This window comes from Lepidochelys kempii, chromosome 12, assembly GCF_965140265.1.
Source record: "Lepidochelys kempii isolate rLepKem1 chromosome 12, rLepKem1.hap2, whole genome shotgun sequence".
Lineage (NCBI taxonomy): Eukaryota > Metazoa > Chordata > Testudines > Cheloniidae > Lepidochelys > Lepidochelys kempii.
The window spans coordinates 30,656,527-30,674,598 of record NC_133267.1 but is presented as its reverse complement, the minus strand read 5'-3'; the positions used below and the strand labels follow the sequence as shown (position 1 = coordinate 30,674,598).

The following is an 18,072-nucleotide window of genomic DNA, read 5'->3' as shown; positions in this document are numbered from 1 at the left end:
GGATTGCAGGATCAGGCCCATACTGTAGTTCTATTTTATGATAGAAGGGGGGTCATTCAAAAATTAGCATATTAAACAAAATGGGCTCAGGGAAGTTTTATGGAGAATCTTCAAGAGCTTGAATGCTTCATTATGCGAATCCAATTTTTTTGAGCAAATGCCAGTGGAAACACTTGTGTTCCCATATTTCTTAAGAGTCATTCAATTATCCATCTAAGCAGTCTCATCCTGTAGGCTTCTGAGCACTCTCAACTCCTAGTGATATCCACAGGAACTCAGTACCACAGATAAAGTGATCAGTATTCAAAGACCCAGAGTCTTAAGACTCCATGTGTCCTGCAGGTAGAGAAAGTCTCATTTTAAACAAGAATAGGGAAGAAGAATTTTGATGTCATATCAGCCACTTCTGCCAACAATGCCAGCCTCAACACAGTTTGTCCACATCTCCTACAGTCATCTCTACATTTTCCATCTCTGCTCCATTTCTGAGCTGCTCCACAAGGCCATTAACCTGTCTGTGTTGAGACCTTTCATGGTTTTTAGGCCAATCTCATGATTTTTTTAATACTTGTGGTTGGGAGTACTATATTAGTTAACCAATTATAGCACAGCTTAGAGGCCACTTCGGAACAATCTAATGGGAAAAAAGTATTATCAAAAATACATCAAGACTTGGCCAATAAGTTCAATCCTTGAGGGGGCCATTTAGGGATTGGGGGCAAAAATTGAGGATTGGTCCTGCTTTGAGCAGGGGGTTGGACAAGATGATCTCCTGAGGTCCCTTCCAACCCTGATATTCTATGATGGCACCTTTGCCATATTCCTTGTAAGCCTTTCCTCTACTATTGATCTATAAATCTTTTGATACTATAAACTCATTGGGTAGAGATCATGCCTTCCTTTGTACTGCACCTATCAAGTTTTGGTTACAACTGGTAGAAAATAAATTATTAGTAATTATAATACTCTATAAACTCTTTGGAACAGGTACCAAACTTCAACTATGACACCCCCCAGCACATTCCCCTCCCTGGACGTACAACTCCCCTGAAGCCATGATACAAGCAACTTCCACTGGGTGTAGCAACTTCCAGGGATCCTGGAGGGAAATAACAGTCATTAACAAAACTAGGGCTGTATTAGCTTTTCCAGGGAACTTCCACAGGCCTCAGGAAGGACCAACACACTCTCTTTCCCAGACCTGCCTAATCCATCCCCGGTCCACCTTATTTCTCTCTCTCTTCTCCCCACCCCGTCGCCACCAAGCACAGACCTCAAACTATATGATGTCATCTTCACAGGATTCTGGGAGAGGGGTTGGAGGGCCATGGAGGGACCTGAACACCCAATTTGATATGTGATAGTGGAGAGGTCTTCTACGCAGAGATCTAGCTAGTACGATTTGCCATTAATAACAGTTATTTAAATGATTTTGTATAATTTTTGCACAGTGTAGATCTCTACTGTCATTAAAAAGAACTATCCAAAACAACAAATTTTGCAGAGTTTAGCCATTCAGAAATATGGCTATATTCTCTAAAATCTTAAATCTATCATTATTTATTTTTATGTCTCATTCAAAGTAGCTCCATGAAACTACAAATTCCAATTTGTGTGGTTTTACAGCCACGTTTCTCTCTCCTTTGTAGCTGTGTGAAAGACTCAGACAAACAGGATGGGAAACTGATCCCAGTGCCCAAAGGGAGCCCTGTTGATGTCAGTGGAGTTCCAAATGACCACAGAGGTATTCCCTCAGAAAGCTTATTGCAGGATCAGGAGTGACTCACTCTGCAGCAGAAACTGACTATACACACAGTAAGGATAAAAAGATAAAGTTTTTTTTTCTTTCCTCTGCTTCAGTTATAATCATTTTGGGCACTGCGTGTAACAATAGTAGGCAAAACATTTTCAGACAGAAGTGATTGTTTTTAAAGCTTATACAGGAGTCTTCAAGTAAATATATGAGATAAACCAGTGAAACGGAGTTCTAGAAAATTCAGATTCACTAAAACTCTGTAAAAAGAAAAGGAGTACTTGTGGCACCTTAGAGACTAACCAATTTATTTGAGCATGAGCTTTCGTGAGCTACAGCTCACTTCATCGGATGCATACCGTGGAAACTCCAGCAGACTTTATATATACACAGAGAATATGAAACAATACCTCCTCCCAGAGGTATTGCCTCCCAGAGGTATTGTTTCATATTCTCTGTGTATATATAAAGTCTGCTGGAGTTTCCACGGTATGCATCCGATGAAGTGAGCTGTAGCTCATGAAAGCTCATGCTCAAATAAATTGGTTAGTCTCTAAGGTGCCACAAGTACTCCTTTTCTTTTTGCGAATACAGACTAACACGGCTGTTACTCTAAAACTCTGTAGTTAGAGAAGTGGAATTCAAACTTTTCCAGTGTAAACTGAGCAAACTGGAAACCCAGTTAAACTAACTATCCTTCTATAAGGAAAAAGTTCTGAAAAAAGAACTTTCACTGAGGAGTGAGTTTGCATAACTGATGATTCTAATCTAGTTTCACCAAATATATTACTGGCTATTACATGCAATTCACCACCTTTCAAAAGTGGTGGATTTGGCAGTTCTATTTGCAAAAAATGGAAAAGCAACTCCATATTTTTTTCCTACGATTTGGAATGCTTCTCGTCATAACTTGCAGAGTATTGGGTCCTGCTGGAAATCCAGTTTGAATTCCCTTTCAATACAGCATGTGTCTGAAGAAAGAAGCATACAAAATGAGCTCAGTATTTCCATTTAAAAATATCATTTAAGGGCATTTTAAATTGTCTAAAAAGATGGATACACTTTGTTTGTTTTCTACATTAATGAGCTATAAAAAGAATGGAATAGGTCATAAATACAGTATTTTTGCCACAGCCTTTACTAAAAATGCTACCATTTGTGTTTATCATTTATATCTTCATGCAACCTCAAAACTGATTACACTTTAAACCGTACATAACTTGCTGTGTTTTTCATTTTGAGCCATTCTACAAACATTTTTATAACTCCGTTAATACATTCCATATTTTGTGTTCTTATTGATTATGAATATTTCTTTAAAGGATTTTATTGCTCTTAAAGTAACAAATGTTAGGTATTATAAAAACAGAAAAACCTATTGCATCTTTTATATTTTTCCTTCCCATGATAATTCTAATACATAAATTGTTAGCAGAAATATTTACGGAATATCATTTTTTCATATTTTAAACTCTGAAGTAATATAATAGAAATCACTACTAGTATAAGATATTGTAGATACAGATTTTTCAAATCTCTAATCTGTTTAACTGAATCCATCCTCATTTCAACCTACAATTAAAAAAATTAAAATACCAAAGGATTATCCTCATACAACATGATGGTTTTACATCAAGTATATATTATCTTTCCTAATTACCACTGCAGTTTGTAGGCTAGAATATGATTTATATTTAGCATATGATTTTGCTATTAATTATCAAATTGAAAAAATAAAATCTTGCATTATAAATTCTCTCTTGGAAATTAGTTTTATTATTTTTTCCATAATCCTATCACACAAGCAATAAGTGCATTGCAGCATGAACACTTTAATTTTTCCAGTTAGTTTTGAGCAAGCCCAGAGGTGAGGTTTAATAAGGATCAATGGCATTTTATCTGGGACAGGGCCACTTCACAGCATGCAAATTACACAGTAACACTTAAAAAAAAAGAAATAGATTTAATTAAAAAAAAGTAGAACCACAGGCTCTGGAAATTCAATTAAAGGATTTATGCAAAGGTTTGCTAGGTTTTTATATGCAGTTACTGCTTATATAATGAGCTTTTCATATTAAAAATCAATAGGTAATCTAGAGTAGACGATCATCCCCTTAAATACATTTTTGAAATCAATTTGAAAAATAGTCCATCAACTGCTGTGACTACTCTTGCTGCTTCGATTAGGCTAAGAGCAATATTTAGATTGTTAAGATGTGCTATGGAATATCTATGTCTGGATTTTGCTTTCAAGTGTTCTTATACTTTTGAGTGCCCAAGATAATAATACACTAATTCAAGGTGGTGTACAATGGATAAATTTATTCAATTACCACACAAATTCTGAAATATGACAAAATCCTAGGCATCTAATGGCACAATATGACAATATTTTGAACAGTTACATGAAAACTCCTTTTCTACATAGATCTTTGCTACCTCACTCCCGGCCTATTGTCTAGTAGCTACTTAGTATTCTGAGACAAATATTTCTGTTGATAACTTCTTGAAGTCTTCAACTATACAAGCAATTAGCCTGCAACTCTGACTGAAGTGCAACTTTCACACATAATGAATTAAAAATGGATCAAGCCCTGTGTCCTTCAGTTTTAATCTAATTTGCCAAGAAGCTGCAGAGATATAGGACCATTATGTGAAAGTCCAAACTTCCTGGTTAATATTCATCAACTATCACATATTCACTGCTCATGTGAGCAGGTGCAGCACCTTTGAAATTAATGGAGTTGGGCACATTACATCAGTGCTTGGTTTGCCTCAGTGTACCCCATTTCAGAAGGTTTGTAAGTGTACCGAGGGTAACATTATAAAGTGGTCACTCAATCATTCCTTTTTCAAGACAACAAAGTGAACCAATTAGGGCTATCAAATATTATGAATCCAAGGGACTCAGTCTCAGCACAAGCTGCTAAAGTTGCTATCACAATATGGCGGTTTGGGGAGAAAAGAGAAGACTTTTCTATTTGCAAAAGTAGAATATTCACATCATCAGTTTTTACAGACACATTCAATGGTCTTTCCAGTTCATAATCCAGATAGTTAACTATACATTTTCCTCACCGATTGTAAGCTCTTTGGGGGTGGGGCCATTTCTTTATTACATGCTTGTAGGATGTCGAGGCAATACAAATAATGATAACAATAATGAAATGCACAGTAAACCCCTTCTGCCCCCTCCGGGCACCAAAAACAATTTTTTTTCATAATATTCTAGGTGTTTGCTTGATAGAAAGGAAGAACATTTTGTTTTTCTTACATACGAAAGGGAATTTTTGGATCTAAAACAGCCAATCCGTGCCTAACAAAATATGTATCAGTTCATTATTTTAATTCAGCACCCCCAGGGGAAATATTCCTTTTGTAAGGGATAGCAGGGGGTTGAGGAATGGTACTGGAATATAACTTCTGTATAAGAAAAATAGCAAAATGATAACTGAGAAGGAACTGGATTAGATAAAATTCCTTCTCTCTCCATAACACGTTCTGCCAAGCAATGCATTTCAGTTCTTCCTACATCTATGAAATCAACCAAATTATAGGCGGTGTGATACAGCATGGCCAGAAGGCAGCAGGGGAGTGATATAGGAGAGATATGTAAGTCCCAGGATGAGGAGAAGCCTTATTCCCTGTGGAGGAAGAAAGGTTTCTATAGATTAATTAAAGGCACCTGAAGCTTGCCACCTGATAAAACCCCCCTGCTTCAATCAGCCAGGGGAAGGAGTTGGAGCAGAGAGCAGTTTGAAGGAGTTGGAGTAGAGAGCAGTTGGAAGGAGTGCCGTGGCTGGCTAGAAGACCAAGACCCTAGGTAAAGAGTCACCTGGCTTGTGCAGAGAGAGAGGGCAGGAAGCCCCACAAGCTGAAGAGCAGGAGAGGGAAGTAGCCCAGGGGAAGGAAGCACTAGTTCAAGTGGTTTACCACTATCCCTAGGGCCCCTGGGCTGCGACCCGGAGTAGAGGGCGGGCCCGGGTCCCTCCCTCTCCACTACCCTTCTCTGGGTTACTAGTGGGACAGTAGATACCCTAGTTCAGGGGCAGAAAACTGCGCCCTGAACGCGCCTCCCCCCGCCCCCCCTCCCAAAGAAGAGGAAGCACGGGACCCATCATAATTGTACCGGCAATTTGCCGCAGAGGGTATAATCAACAGTGATCTTAAAAGCTAAATAATAATCAGCTTTCAGTTAAAATCACAAAAACTTCAACAAAAAAGTTATGCTCTTTGGGAGAGTAAATTTAATAATAGGAAAGGATGAGCACCTATGCAATAAAAATATCCCTAACGTAAGTTTGAACAATGTCAATGTTAGAAATTTCTGCAACACTATTCCAAGACACAGCTCAAATATGAAAATAATATCTTTATTGTCATTTCACTTTCTTCTTATTAATTCTTTGAAATCTCACTGCAAACATTGTCTTAAATATATTACTTTATTGGACTGATTATTTCTTAAAAGAAAAATATTTACCTATTCTCATTGCAAGACAAGATGCTATGGACAAATGCTACTTGTTTTACATGGGTAAGAAACAAACATGTTAATGAACAGCAGCTTTTATTTTCATTGTTCTTTCCCTACAAACTGAGCTGTTCATGCACACCATATTTTTCAACACCTTTTCATTTTAAACAACACAGTTTAAGTATATGAAGGGATCAAAGAGTTTCAGATGAATCTGAAAACTCATAGCAAAGGTAACGAGAGTTCTTAGTTTTTAATGACAGAAGCATATGCTCTCAACTTTCTAAACTGCATCCAACTGAGCCATTTATCAAGGCCTGAAACTTTTTCATTATTTAAAGCACTGCGACAGCTTTCCACTTGATGCCTTGGAAGTACACAATAATAGAGACTCTATAGTCATTAATTATGATATCAGCTGGTTGATGAAGTTTGTACTGGCTGCTTGGTGATTTCATTTTTAATTGCAGCAGGTGGTGTGGAAAAAGTGACATACTGACACACATGGTCACCTCAATAGTATTTTCTGTTTTATGTATATGTAGGTGCTCCTGAAATTTTTGAAAATCCCTTCTGTTCTGTTCCCCACTTTCATTTAATAACTGCAAAGAAAAATGCATATACAGTACATGTAGGGAGTAAGATGCTGAGACATAAAATGTTCAAAGAAACAGTGTCCTTGATTTTTCCCCTCCCAAAATATTTTTTTCTTTTTAGAGATTTTGTTGGGAGAGTGGCGACTTTTCCTACTGTGAAGAAGAATGTACCTGATATTGTATTTAAGGTCTCCAAAAAGTAGCAGCTAACAAATCTTGGAGACACATACTGTACAATTACTTTGTTCGGGCACATCTAGAGAGCCTGATTTTTAGATTTATCTGCATTGTGGATAAATAATATTTGAACTTTACAAAAATGCAGATTAAGACATTGAGGCCAGCTAAGAGAAAAGCCAGTATCCAAATTAAAATTACACAAAATTTTAGGACTATTCTAAAAATGAATGTGCAGGCTTTATTCTAAAGGAATAATAAATTTTTACTACTTTGGGGTCTGATCTCTGCACTAAAATCTCTATTAATTTAATAACACTTATATACAGGTAGATGTTTACCGTCCAAAAGAAGCAATATTGTAAATAACAAAAGGGTTACGAAAAATATCATATACAGTATTCCTTAATGTATTGATTTATTATTTCAGTGTTTTGAAGGCTCTGTTGTATATTTTAACTAGTGTATATTGAGCTTCTGATACGGACTACTTCACAAAGATGCATTTTCCTGCTCAATGTTATAAATTCACGAACCCCTAATTTAACAGATTAGAAAACTATTGTATAAGGTTTTGCCGCATAGGTTTAACATTAGATTGATAGGTAATAAAAACTGGTGTTTCCTAATGGCCACAGACATCTGTCTTCTACATAAATCAGCAAACTCCCTTAAGAATCTCCTGTATCCAAGTCATAGATCAATTGTGCTCAAGTCTCATTACGACACTCACTCTCTCTCCTTTATAATAAGGCCACAGTACCTTAGCTCATAACTACATTACATGTAATTAATACAGCTGTGACGTAAATGGATGCAGTGTTAAAATGTAGGTCTCTGGGGAGAACAGGGTATGACAGGAACTAGCTGCACTGTCATGCATGGGATGCCATGACTAGGGGGAATTTTTAGCAATCTTTCTTAGCAAGGATACAGATTCTTTACACCGTGAAACTCACAAGCTTCAGCACAAGATGGGGGATGCCAGCTATCTAACTATCAGTGCCCTGCTACCATATCATACTAGTGGATTTAATAGAGGGGATAGAGGTTGTATATCCCTTTCTTCTTCTCTAAGGAAACGTGCTTGTAGACTTCGAAATGTTCTCCATGCTGAAGCTGCCTTTGACCTCAAGTAATATTGTAGTTGTCAGAACTTCAAACACCCAATAGGAAATATACTTTTATGTGGAAGAGGAGTGTCAATATTTAGAGGTGAGGTGAATTAATCATTGGCTTTAAGATACAAGGGTCAAAGTAGAGTAACTTCTACCAATCTGGCACCATTCTGCAGATGTGAAAAATAAATCTAACTTGGAAGGGGAAGTGGAAGCAGGAAAGGGAGAGAGCAGCTGAAAAGAGCAAAGGCATTTTAGGGAGAAAGTGTCCTGAAGTGGTACATTTGTCCAACAGCAAACAAACAAGAGAAAACAATTCCCCCACAAACATATCATGCTCCCAGTTGGTCATTACAACTCCCCATTCATTGTAATGGGGAATTGTGCTGGCAAATCAATAGCATGATATAACTCACATGCTTTAACTTATGTTTCCCCTGAGGTAGACATCATCAACATGCCCAGGGGGAAAATCAGGCCCAGAATAAGAGGGCATAACTTCCAGGGAGCTCAATATTAAACTTGCTTACAGTAGGGCTTACGCTAGGCCCCAGTCTGTTCTCACTTATACTATTGTAAATCCAGATTCAGCTTGTTGTAAAGGAAAGCAGAATTTGGCTGTGTGTATTTGTGCAAAAGTAAGTTGCACTGGATTTTTCTCTGTGTATGTGACTGCCCACCTCTTCCTCGTGTATGGGCCCAATCCTGCAAAGTGATGAGCATCCTCCGGTCCCAATTTTGATGTTCAACACATCCTAGGATTTAGTCCCAATGTAGTTCACAGTATATCACAAACAATAATAATTAAAAGAAAATTAAAAAGCAAAAAAAATGGAACTAAGAAGACTAATGGCAAGCATAACAGCTTTGTTGTCTTGCTTTCATGATGCTCCCTTTTTCCTTTCTTTGGTTTACATTTTGATTAATTTGTCTTAAGGTCAGGAACCTTGCCCACACCTTCATGTATGTACTATGCAAATGAAAGGTAACCCAATGACACTATACAAATAAAAGAACAAATAAAATGATCTAATTCGTGTTAGTAAGAATTGTACATATAAATCTCCACACACAGGGTACACTTTTTTATTAAGTTTCATTTTTAAAAAAATAGGCAGTCAAGAAATGGAATCACACACAAAACCAGCACCACCATCTAGATCAGAGGTTCTCAGACTTTTGTACTGGTGACCCCTTTCACACAGCAAGCCTCTGAGTGCAACCCCCCTTATACATTAAAAACATTTAATATATTTAACACCATTATAAAAGCTGGAGGCAAAATGGGTTTTGGGGTGGAGACTGACAGCTCGCGACCCCCCCATGTAATAAGCTCCCGACTCCCTGAGGGGTCCCGACCCCCAGTTTAAGAACTCCTGGTCTAGATCCTTACTTTGCCGAGGTATAAAAAGGCTAGTATTCTATCTTTTTTTCTAAAATGTACTTAATGTTCCTGCAAAGATAGAATTAATGAAGATTGCATTAGGTTCTGAAGGATGAATAGCCTCCCTTTCAAGATATTCACTCTACAAATACAAGAATTAACTGTTATTATCTATATCTTTTTTTTTTTAAATAACCAAACTCAAAAAGATATGTTGATAAACTTACAGTATTTTTAACACTATTTCTGTTAACACTCAGGTTATAAACAGAGATGTAGACGTTTGTCCGTACTCTGAGTGCCACAAAATCACAAGATTGTGATGCAAACCCTCAGGGACATTTATTTCCCCCATTCCAACAATGGGTAATTGAGCCTCTAAACCACACACAAAGATTACATCCATAAAATAGTTAAGTACTTGTACCATTAATATGTATATATTGCACAATTTGTTTTAAATCTAGGTGTAAGAAAAAAATATTGTACAAGACGAACTACTGTACACTGAGCTGCAAAATTCAGAATATTGCTGCTCACGCTAGCAAGGTAAATGGCATGACATAAACAAAGTCATATACAAACTGAATACATGTTGCCATTTCAATGACAAGGCTTCCCAAAAGCAATACCAATGGTGATCTTATGGTTCATCTATTTAGTGTTAAACTAGACTCCCTTGTAAGTGTGTCACTGAGTATGCATCAGGGCATAAAGCTTTCTGACACACATAACATAGTTAAAATATGCTAAGAACAGGGATAACTTATAAACAGTACTTCATCATGCCAACATGTCTCTAGCAGTGACTGAAAGCAAGAGCTACCAAGTGCATTACTGGTTTTGAAGAACGACAATATCCCTGACAGCTTTAGCAAGGTTAGGCATTTTTCACAGTTATAGAAAGCACAAGGCATACCTTTTTCAACAAAATGTTCATGGAAAGCCAATTGTTTACCTAAACATGACATTTTTCTTTACGTAAAAGATCCTGCAACCTGCTTAAAGAAGCTGCAAGGTAGTCCAGCAATAATCAAGGGGCACACTACATGTTTTTCACCCAAAGCTTTCTCCTTTGGATGTGGGAGGAAGAAAGGGAGGGAGTGCCTCTCAAACTCACTGCCTCTCCTTTATCCTGGAAATGTCTTTGGGGGAACCGGCAGGCCCCCCTGACGCACATCAAACAATTCATCCCCACTCCTAAAATCTATTTTAAAAATGTAAAGCAGTGTAAAGAGCCCTAGACTACATTGTTCAGTAACTAGGGAAACCCCAGGGACCAATCAAGCAAACTGAAGATGCATCTCTCACTTATTCAGACAACAGGGACAAGAACTGATTCCTGGGAGACAGCCTACCTGTCTGTCTTAATTCTGTCGTTGAGGCTCCATTGACACACAGCACTCATAGCAGAGGAAATGGCTATCTGGCATCTCTTGAAGATCCCAGGAGATTCCCTTTCCACAAATAAGGCTTGAAATACTGTAAGTCATGGGGCATTTAGTAAGTGTATGTAGGGGTATGTGGATTTTTTGGGGAGTGGAGGAGAAAGAAATTCAGGGATTTTTTTTTTCCGAACTGCAATTTTACTACCAAAAGTTGGAGGAAATTACACAAAAGGTCCACAAAGATTTCATCACCTCTCCTTATAACAAAGACTCTTTCTTTCACCATAGTTTGACAGATTTGGAAATCTATGTAGGTACTTGTATGGCCCTCATCACCATATTATCTAAGAGCATAGCCATTACTAATGCATACATTGATATAGTTCAAAGATATTGAAATATTTCGACACTGTTGGGTAAATCTGGCCAGGCTTTGATAACTTAGTTATGCTCTAATAAATTTGTCAGTCTCTAAGGTGCCACAAGTACTCCTTTTCTTTTTACGGATACAGACTAACACGGCTGCTACTCAAACCTTAGTTAGCTTAATTAGCTTAATGTGTGAAACTATCACAGAGATAACTTGCACCTAAAGTTCTCAAGTACTTTATTAGAAACTTAAGTATCAACATAACAGAATTTGCATGCACTGTTATGGATTTGTATTTTCATTCTCTTCTTTAAAGTGCCTGGAAGAAAGAGTAAGACAGCCTGATTAACTGATTAACAAATTTAGATAGCTCACATTTCTATACTTCTGTAGAAAACTAAGGGTTTCAGTTTAGAGATGTCTATTTCAAGCTTTTATCAGCACTAATTTCAACAAAAAAAGTTCATAAAATTCAGAACAGAGAGAAAACAGACCTTAATTAAGCAAAGCGTTATCTCTTTCTACTAGAATGAAAGCAACGTTACAGTTATATTTTTACCAAGATTTTTCTCCACTTAATGAAGACATTATCCATGAGTTTTCAAAGTCACTTTACAAAAGAGCATTCAAGAGACATTAAAGTCAGCTTAAACTAAAATGTCTTTTTGAAGTCAATAAACAATAAAAAGAACAATGAAAGACAGCCTTTGATCTCTTCTTAGTCTAAAGTCTTTAATTTCTGTTTTAATCTGCGAGATGCATTAAGTCTTCTATTCAAATATTTTTCACCTGCAGAGTACAGTAAGCTTGCCTTGATTATTATTTTTACAGTACTAATGTACAGCTCTCATTAACATGGACGGGTGTCATCTGGCAAAAAAAAGTTTTAAAATGATTTTCTATTCTATTCTCTTTGAAAATTAAATAAGGGGGAGAAAAGACAATGGAATCTTTGGCTTTGAAATTCATGACAAGATCAAAGACTATAATGCACATAGATTTTTCAAAGAATAAATTATTAAGAACATGGACAAACACATAACTGGTCAATAACATGATCAAGAAATGATGAAGTTAGAACATCTGCCAATGACCAATTACAATTAATCTGACTTTATTGCTTGCAAAATATACCAAGTTACTCACTAAATTTTAGGTAAAGCTTTTATTACCCCACAGTGTATTTGAAAAATCACCAAGTGTCTTAATCAGATTTTTGGTGCTCAGGATACCAAACTGATAGCATTGGAAATGGAAGGGATCTATTTATCCTCCCCTTCTGTGGCTGCAGCAGGCCCCAGATTTGAATAGTGAAGTATGAAATCAATAAGAAATGTGGCCCTTCAGGATTAGGGAAGCCCAGAGAGGATGACAGCCACCATTGCATGCTGTGCAGCCTAGCTCACCAGAGCTCTTTGCATGTGTCCACAGGAGAAGAGGTCAACCAAGGAGTTGGAGACACTATGGAGAGCCACAAACCATCCACAAGGGGCATCATAGGACAGGAACTGCTGCCTCCTATCTTCTTATGCTGTGAACATCATCATTTTACCTGAGTGCCTTTAGAGATCCAGGCACAGCCACAGAGCACCCAGAGGATTGTGTGCAGAGGTAGAATGTAATACCACCATTTTTCTTTTTCCTTAATCTGCTTCCTGCTGTCCAAATAATTACCATAAAATCTCAACATAGCTCCCCCAAACTCATTCATTTTCAAAACCACTCAATGCCTAGTCCCTCTCTTGCTGAGATTGCCAATGTGGATTTCAACTAGTGCCTTCCCCTTCCCCTTTCCCTCCCCCCCCCCACCCCCGATAGTGATTTTTGCAATGTGGACATCTGTCCAGAGAGAACTGGACAAAGAACACTAACTCATTTCACATGGACCACTGAAGAGCTCATAGATAAGAGTTTTCATTTGCTAAACTCTGAAGCAGGATTTGAATGGAGACTTAGAGGTGGCATACTGAGGTAGGAATTTTTATCATTTTGCACACACAAAAATTGTTTCATTTAGATTTAATGAAAATAGACTTCTAAAGAACAGGTCTTCTTTGAATAAGAACATATATTTACTAGAATTCAAAAAGGCCATGTAGGAAGTTTAAGCAAGGCCTGTTTCTGACATGATAAGCAGCAAGACTAAAATTTTCACATTGCTTTATGGCAGACCTACTTGCTAAAAAGAATCAGACAGAGTACTTTACTAGGTTCAGACTAGCCTTTTATTGATTTGGATGCGCTCTGAATCACATCATCTAATCTACAATAAGCCATTTAGTGAGTTTCCCAGTGCAATGATCTATGGGCTAAAAGGCTTAGATTATAGTCACACTGTAGACTTTTTTGATGAAATGGTAGATCCGTAGAGAATACTACTATAATAAGATTGCATGGGACACAAGAGTCAATATTAGAAAATTAGAAAGGTTGGTTTACTGTTTTAAATCCTTTCACTGATCATTTAAAAACATAGTGTCCTTTTCTGAAGACTAATTGAGGACATATATTTAACAGCAAGTCTAAATGATAGTCCATTGGTGTCAAATTCCAGGAAGTTCAAGGGCTCAATGAACTGACAATATTTATAATTTGCAAAACAAAAACTGTGGTTCACCCAACTATCTGTAAGGTAGATGTTCAGACATTAAGGTGTTCTGGTTTGATCATTACACAGAGAGAGACAATCACAGATGCTTCAGGAATGCAAATACAATCCAAGAGATTAACATTCTCCATTCTCTTCTCTCTGTTTTGTATCTCAGCCTGACAGAGTTTCATCTTCTATGGACTGCTAGGTACTGAGGCCAGTGGGGATTGCTGATATTTAATTTATATATTTATGAAACAAACCCTTCATAATAGATTCTGCACCATCAAGTTGTGCATATAGCTCAACTCTAACTGGGTGAACCTATTGCTGTTGCCCTCACCCTATTCCACCTTTTCTCCAATTCTTTTTCATGCAATTTGTCTGACATTACATTGTAATCTCTTTGGGACAGACACTGTGTTTTCTATGCTACAGAGCCTAGCACAAGAGGCCCAGATCCTCACTAGACCTTTTGGACAAGATTGCAATACTAAATAAATATTTAGTCTACCTTCGCATTCTCCAGTCAAGTGATCCCCTCCTTTCCAATTGCTCTTCCCATCTCTCCCTAACTTCTCCAAATGACAGATGATGATCCAACCAGTGGACCAAATTTGGTGATGAATCGTGGTCACGTGCCACCTGAGGCACGTTGTGCATACGCTAAAAAGAAGTGACATAATACCTTATAAATATATTTTCTATCAAAAAGCTAAGGGACTAAAAAAGCTGGGAGATTTTTAAAGTCATGGCTCATCTTTTATCACAGGAAATTAAAGTTAAGAGATGCCACTGCCATCAGCCAATACAATCCAAACCCAAAGCCATACATCTGAACCATGTTGTTCTTTATTAATTTAGTGATGAATACATGCATGAGATTTTCTTCCTCATGCTTCTGTACTAATTTTGGTACAAACTGAACACCTAAATTCCAGGCAATTTATGCCACAATTAATTGCTTCCATGCATCATCAAACTTTAATTCAACCCAAGATTTTATTTTTTTCCCTAAAAGCAGTTGTTTTGGGGTAACTCAGACACAAAAGCTTTCATTGTGCAGTGTGATAGTAATTCTTAAAGAACCACATATCTCATCTTAGCAAAGACAAATAAAACAAAGGTTCAGTGAGTTTCCTAGTAGATAAGAATAAAATCCACTGCCATTTAATGAAGTGAAAATCAAAGCGTATTTATGAAATTACTGCATTTATAGCGTTAAGGCAAATGTTACTGCATCATTTCTGAAGAAGACTGACAGGGTTACATGCTCAAGTAAATATACTAAAGACATAATAATGTCACTTTAAAGCAACACCGGTTTTGATGTTCTTGTATTTTTGTTGTACTGAGACTATTAAAAGATGCATTGCCTCATTTCTGGGAAATGTAACTAGTTCAAGATACCATGTAACTTTACAACAACTGACAGTAACTATAATATGCGCCAGTTTGTATTAAGATGTTATTGCACCTTTCCCGTTCTAATCACCAATTATGACTCTATTAGTCCTACTTGGCAGTTCATCTGCTCCTGCATCAGCTAAGGGGGACTTGGAGACGGACCTCTGATCTTCATGTTTCCGCTTCAGTGAGTGCTCAGCACGGCGGCTGTCATCTTGAGACATTGAGGAGGTAAGGCATTGCCTTTTCTAAGATAACTACACCTGACCTTACAACAATTTACTAAGGAAATACCTGCCTAATGGCAGTGGGAGTGCAGTTTCTTTTACACTCACAATGGCACTGCAAATTAGAGACAACAGGATAAATCTATGACCAGCTCACTAGACACTTCATTAAATCACTGTTCCCTTGCCTTGTAGAGCACTAATAGAATCACAGCCCTCGTTAGCTACTGAATAAAAGATCAATCACACACTTTGAGAGCTTTTGCTACCAGCTTCCAGAGGAAACAAGGGGGGGGGGGGGGGAGACATATTTAGGATCATCAGTAAGATTCTGAATGGCCTCACTGCAAGTTGGTTAAATTACTTTTTCCACAACTGACTCAGACTGTAATGCTCAGAGGAACTTGTTAAGTCTGCTTTCAAAAGCTGCTCTTTAATATATGACTACCAGGCCCTGGTCAAAAGTTCATAATGTGCATATGTAAAAAGGTACTAAATTGCCTAAGGGCTAAAACCAGAGGAGTTTAATTGCAACAAAATGCTGAAAATGGTCTGTTGAGGGTCCTTCTATTGGGATACTGCTGGCACAAGCTGATTGAAGTACAGAACATAAAAGCCTTATAACAATATTTCCTTAAATGCAATTGAAACTGCTAGCAGTTGCTAGTGCATTTATTCTGTGACTGAAGAAAAACACTGATCCTCCTCTAAAATAAATAAAGAATTAAGAACTCCTACAATTCATAATTCAACACAATGTGGATAAAAAGAAGAATTCAACAACAATAAATTTATGTCCAATGGTGTAGGTCAAACTGTGTAGACAATACATAGTTACAGTAGGAATGTAGGCATAGTACATAAGTAAGCACTTTTAAACTAGTGCCTGATAAGATCCATTAGAATTAAAGCTGGAGAACAGTTTGCATCTGTCCCTATTTTCCCATGCTCTGAATTTTCAAAAACAATCATCTAAGGGAGTAAAAATCTCCTTGGTTGGCCTGGGCCTGAGTAATTTTTGATTTATTTAGTAGTTTGAGAAAATTTCCTTTTGCCATTTCTGAGTTCAGAAAGGATAGAAAAATACACATTTTTTTAAAAATCAAACCCTATTTCCTTTTTATATTGTTTTGTTTTTTAACATAGAACAGCAGCAGAAATGGCTAACATCTGAAATGTGGCTAGGAATGATACAGTCCTCATTAGGATCTAATACACTTGACTGGCTCAAAGAAAAATTATGAGCATTTTAATCACTGCATACAGCGCATACAAGCTAGATTATTTTTTTCTTCTATGTATACGTTCATATTTAAAAATGCATTGCTCACATAATTAACAGTTGAGCCCACAATGGTTTCCTTATTATAAACTTTCGTACTTTCAAAATTATCATCAATTCTCTTCAAATTTAACTTGTTTTGTAGATCTTATTAAGACTTACAAGTCAAACCAGATTTGGAGAAATTTAGCCCAATATCTTTGTTAAGAACATTCCTCCCCCACAATCAACTTATTCAAATCTACATCAGACAAGAACACATGGAAGGAGAATCTTTACTTTCTAGGGACTGGTAGATTCTCCCTCATTAGAATTCTTTAAATTAAGACTCAGTGTCTTTCTAAAAAATGCACAATAGCACAAATAGAAATGGGCTTGGTGCAGAAGTTACTGGATGAGATTCTGTGGCATGTGTAATACAGGAGGCCAGACTAGATTATCACAATTATCCCTTTTGGTCTTAAAAATCCATGACGTGTTCTAGCTTTGATCTCTTCTAAAATGAGTTGAGATGGTCCTATGATTTACTTACTTTAAACACCAATCATCTTAAAACTGCCAAACTGATCTTCGTGTTTGGCTTCATTGTTAAGCCTTTTTGAGATCTACAAAACAAGCCAAGTTTTAAGAAAAATGGTTTGCTACTTTTAAAACATGTTGTAAATTGGCAAAGTGAATCCTGAACTGAGACAAGTAACTGAGGCTGTCCTCAATCTCATCCCTCCTGCACAGCCGCTGTCTTATAGCCTCTCCTTTGTCTTTCCATTCAGTCCCTGATTTGTGTGTGTTTTTTTTCCTGGTTTGTTTACTTTCACAGTTTAAACCTATCTGAGACCTCAAGCAGCTTACATGGATCTAAAGCCTAGGATAGGTTTAAAGGTGCCTTTATCGGTAAAAGGCCTTATATCTTTTAATCCGTTTAAGATGATCAAGTGCTTTAGATTAGTCTTAGCCTTTATAACTAAGCTAGAATTCTAGAAGACAACAAAGGGGTGGAGGGCTGAACAAGGGGTGAGAGAGACAATAATTTGTTTAAATTCTGTGTTTGTAAGAGAATATATACACAGAAGTACAGAAGTGTGCACTTAATACGAATGCATACTAGGCAACTTTTAGTCAACTGGTAACTATGAAGACGTCAAGTGTGCTGGGCATTAATAACAGACAAGAACCAGCTTTCATTTTCTAGTATTTCATTTTACTAGTTCCATACTAGTATGGAACTAGTATGTTAAGACAAATGGGAACAAAAATTTTACATTTTTCCCCCTCTTCCCTTCTGCCAGCACAGATCTTCCATGTA

At 37.1% G+C, this 18,072-nt stretch overlaps 1 protein-coding gene across 10 annotated transcripts in view; it reads right to left on the bottom strand.

Moving 5' to 3' along the window:
- The window catches only part of WWOX (WW domain containing oxidoreductase), a 695,463-nt gene that overhangs the window by 459,601 nt on the left and 217,790 nt on the right, over positions 1–18,072 (bottom strand). The window contains exon 9 of one of the 10 annotated variants that reach the window (XM_073307997.1): positions 2,553–2,724. The exons of the other annotated variants lie outside the window; for them this stretch is intronic. Coding sequence (XP_073164098.1) covers positions 2,635–2,724 — 90 coding nt within the window. The 3' untranslated portion in view covers positions 2,553–2,634. Of the gene's footprint in view, positions 1–2,552; positions 2,725–18,072 lie in introns of those variants that run through there. 10 annotated transcript variants of the gene reach the window in all.